The following is a 4,013-nucleotide window of genomic DNA, read 5'->3' as shown; positions in this document are numbered from 1 at the left end:
GAATCAAAAGTCGGCAGTGGTGCCACGGCCCTGCAGAGGGCATGGAGGTTTTAAGGCAGCGCTCCGTCCTCCAACCGAGCCCGGAAGCTTCCTTCGGAACGCACGCTGTCAAAGCGGCGTAGCTCCCCCACACAGCGCCCATCCCGCCACCATCCGCAGCAGCAGCGCACAATGGCGCAGCACCGAAACCCGCGGCTGAGGAGCGGGGAGCGCAGGACTGCTGCCGCCCCCTCGCCCGCAGCTACCAGGAACGCCTTGCCCCCGCAGTCCGCCCGCTCCGCAGCGCTCTCCCTCCCGCGCCCCACCCGCGCGCCCGCCCCCAGCGCCGCGGGCCACGCCCGTGACGTCCGCCGAACGGGGCGGGGCGCGGGCCGGGGAGGGCGGGGCGAGCCCGCGCTGTTGAATGGGGCGCCGCGACGAGCCGCACATTCCAGCGAGCCCACGTGACGCGGCCGCGGGGCCTGAGGTAAACAACCGCGGCCCCGCCTCCCGGCCCCTCCGCGCGCCCTGCACTGCTCCTCGCCGGCGGGACGCGCTCCAGCGGGGCGGGCGGCTTTCTCCGAGAGTCCCCAGCGGCCGCCGCGGCCTGAGCAGCGGCAGCGGGCGCGGCGCCCCGGGTCTGCGGACCGAGCGCGCCGGCCGGGGTCGAGCGCGCGTCCCCTCCCCGCCCCCACCGCGCGTTGTGGCGCAGCAGGAATTTGGCGGGGACCCGGGCGCTATTTGCGGCTCTTGACGCGCCGGCGGCCGGTGGCCCTTCGGTCATTTCTATTCTAGGTGCACTGGGTCATCGCGCCCGGCCGGCCCCCTCCGCCGGGCCCGGAGGGTGTGTCCCCCTCACCCGGGCTCGCCGCGCCTATAAGGGGCCCGAGCGGCGGGCAGGGACATGCAGCTCTACAGCAGCGTCTGCACCCACTACCCAGCCGGGGGACCGGGTCCCACGGCCGCAGCCCCCGCTCCCCCCGCCACCGCCGCTGCCGCCGCCCCCTTCAAGGTCTCTCTGCAGCCCCCGGGACCCGCCAGCGGCGAGCCAGAGCCCGAGACCGGTGAGTGCCAGCCTGCCGCGGCCACCGAGCCCCAAGAAGCCGCCGCCGCCCCCGCCGCCAAGATGCCCGCCTTCTCCCCCTGCTTCGAGATGGTGTCCGGGGCCACCGCCCCCGCCTCGGCCGCCGCCGGCCCTCCCGGCGGGTCCTGCAAGCCGCCGCTGCCGCCGCACTACACGTCCACGGCGCAGATCACCGTGCGGGCCCTGGGCGCCGACCGGCTCCTGCTGCACGGGCCCGAGCCCGGCGCCGCGGCGCCCGCCTCCCAGCGCAGCCGCTGCCTCCTGCTGGCCCCGGCGCCCGGCGCCCCGGTCCCGCCGCGCCGGGGCTCCTCGGCCTGGCTCCTGGAGGAGCTGCTGAGGCCCGACTGCCCCGAGCCTGCGGGCCTGAACGCGGCCCGGGAGGGTCCCGACAGAAACTTCCGACTGAGCGAGCACCGCCAGGCCCTGGCCACCGCCAAGCACCGAGGCCCCGCGCCGCCCCCGGGGAGCCCGGAGCCTAGCCCCGGGCCGTGGGGCGAGGAGCACCCGGCAGAGAGGAGTCTCCGGGGCTGGGAGAGGGCGGGCGACCGCAGCGACCCTCCCGGCGCGGAAGAGGCACGGCGGCCCGACCCGGAGGCGGAGGCGCCCCCGGCGCGGAGCGGCGACGCGGCCCCGAGCGGCGCGGCCGAGGCGGTGATCGCCTCCAGGTCGGATCCCAGAGACGAGAAACTGGCCCTGTACCTGGCGGAGGTGGAGAGGCAGGACAAGTACCTGCGACAGAGGAGTAAGTACCGATTTCACATCATTCCCGACGGCAACTGCCTCTACCGAGCGGTCAGCAAGACGGTGTACGGAGACCAGAGCCTGCACCGGGAGCTGAGGGAACAGACCGTGCATTACATCGCCGATCATCTCGACCACTTTAGCCCCCTGATTGAGGGCGACGTGGGGGAGTTCATCATCGCTGCTGCTCAAGACGGGGCGTGGGCCGGCTACCCGGAATTGCTGGCCATGGGGCAGATGTTGAATGTGAATATACATTTAACTACTGGAGGGAGGTTGGAGAGCCCCACAGTGTCTACCATGATTCACTATTTGGGCCCAGAGGATTCCCTAAGGCCTAGCATTTGGCTCAGTTGGCTCAGTAATGGACATTATGATGCGGTGTTTGATCACTCCTATCCCAACCCAGAGTATGACAATTGGTGCAGACAGACTCAAGTGCAAAGAAAACGCGATGAAGAACTTGCGAAATCCATGGCCATATCCCTATCCAAAATGTATATTGAACAAAATGCATGCTCTTGAAGTGTCTGGAAACCTACACCCTGGGAGAATTGCATACATAATTTGTGTTGGGAGAATTATGAACTCTAATCAGGGTAATAGCACTTTTAAACTTCCTAGTAGATTTACCATAGGTATAATGCCTTAATCATTTTTGGAATGTTTTCTCCTCAGAGCTGAAGGTTGCTGGGCACCTAAATGATGTTTCATGATGGCTTTGGGTGATCCTACTGCTATTTATAATTTGCTGTATAAAGTTGGCCACTACTTAATTTGCAAGCTAGTTTCTCACGGTGTAAATTTGTTCATTCCTGATCATCTGTTTTCTATAAAAATGTATTTTTGCACAACATTTTTAAAAATTGGTGTTACCTTCATCTATGACGTGTTCCATTTTGACAAACAGCTTTCCAGCATAAAGCCAGAGAAGTGCTTTATATGAAGTTTATTACTTTGAACAGAGTTTCTGATTTAGTAGTTATTTTATGTTGTTCTATTTGAATTTTACGATTCTTAGATAATTATTTCAAACGGATATTGATGCATTTGTGTTGCCAGATGATTGGCCCATTCCGTTTTAATGAAAAACAATTGTTGTTTTGGAAATCATTATTTTTCTAGAAATGCTCAACCTTTTAAAGAGAAAAGGGAAGGTTGTAGGAAGAATTTTCTTTAAGGGATAGTACCAGGTCTTACTTGAATGAAAGTCTGATATTCGCTGATGGCAGAGTGATGACTATTCTGTACTTTGGTTGGCATTTAGAGTAGATTGTCTGGCGCTCTGATTGTTTTTATTTATATTTGTCATTTTGTTATAAAAGCATTTTAACCTTGAGACAAGATAAGCCTCCTGCTTTATATAGCTTCTTGGATTCAACTAAGATTTAAGAAATTACTAGCATAAATGCCTCGAATCAACCTTGGCAGTTGTTTTATAGCAGGAGAATACTGTCTTAATATTTTATTCCTTTTAAATTCTTTGAAAAAGCAAAATAGGATTGCCCTGTATTATGTACAAATAAAAATGTCTGTAAAAACAGATCTTGTATGGTTTGCTGGGTCAAACAATGTTCAACCTAAAATCTATCTCATTTCCACTTTACTTCTAGTCATATTTATTAAGTACTGCAGTTTGTACTTTTTTTTATTTTGTAACATTTTGTGATTTTTTTGTACAATACTGTATTTGTACAATAGAGCGATTCTCAGCTGATGGAATGAATGAATAAAATGTGTAATTTTACTTTTACAACGTCTTTTTGGCCAAGGTGGTTTTTCAATTAAGACGTGACACTTGTAGGAGCGTCTCTTACATGTATACCATTTTTTCTCATGTGTAAAGATGTCACAGAATTAAGAGGGAAATTTCTTAAGTTCTCACATGAACAGGGTAGGATAATCATTAGTAATTTCAAAGGATAAGTCTTAGTTAAATATACTTTGAAAGATGGAGTAATTCAGGACATTGCTCTCATTATTTCTAGTTATAATTCCTGTCTAAAACTATAGAGGTACCTGTTGGCTAATAAACAAGGAAGAGCAAGTACTATGTTAACCAGCACAGCGTTTAATTATCATAGTTTTGTGTTTCACTTACTCTCAGCACAGATTTAAATGTTTCAGGGCATAACCAAAACAGTGTCCTAATTTTTATCCAGTCTGGCATCTTGAGACCACGGGAATCTCTTAATTTTGAGATGTGTTA

At 55.0% G+C, this 4,013-nt stretch overlaps 1 protein-coding gene across 1 annotated transcript; it reads left to right on the top strand.

Annotated features, from left to right (window-relative positions):
* Positions 1–579: 579 nt before the first annotated feature.
* Positions 580–3,564, top strand: OTUD1 (OTU deubiquitinase 1). The gene has a single exon (XM_035029511.1). The coding sequence runs from the start codon at positions 884–886 to the stop codon at positions 2,327–2,329; it is 1,446 nt and encodes a 481-aa protein (XP_034885402.1). The 5' UTR covers positions 580–883; the 3' UTR covers positions 2,330–3,564.
* Positions 3,565–4,013: the final 449 nt, after the last annotated feature.

This window comes from Mirounga leonina, unplaced genomic scaffold (assembly GCF_011800145.1).
Source record: "Mirounga leonina isolate KUSES-001 unplaced genomic scaffold, KU_Mleo_1.0 Mir_242, whole genome shotgun sequence".
Classification (NCBI taxonomy): Eukaryota; Metazoa; Chordata; class Mammalia; order Carnivora; family Phocidae; genus Mirounga; species Mirounga leonina.
This window is presented reverse-complemented; position numbering and strand designations above follow the sequence as displayed.

Coding starts and splice junctions, on each gene's coding strand:
- OTUD1 (XM_035029511.1), top strand. CDS start 884: ATGCAGCTCTACAGCAGCGTCTGCACCCACTACCCAGCCGGGGGACCG.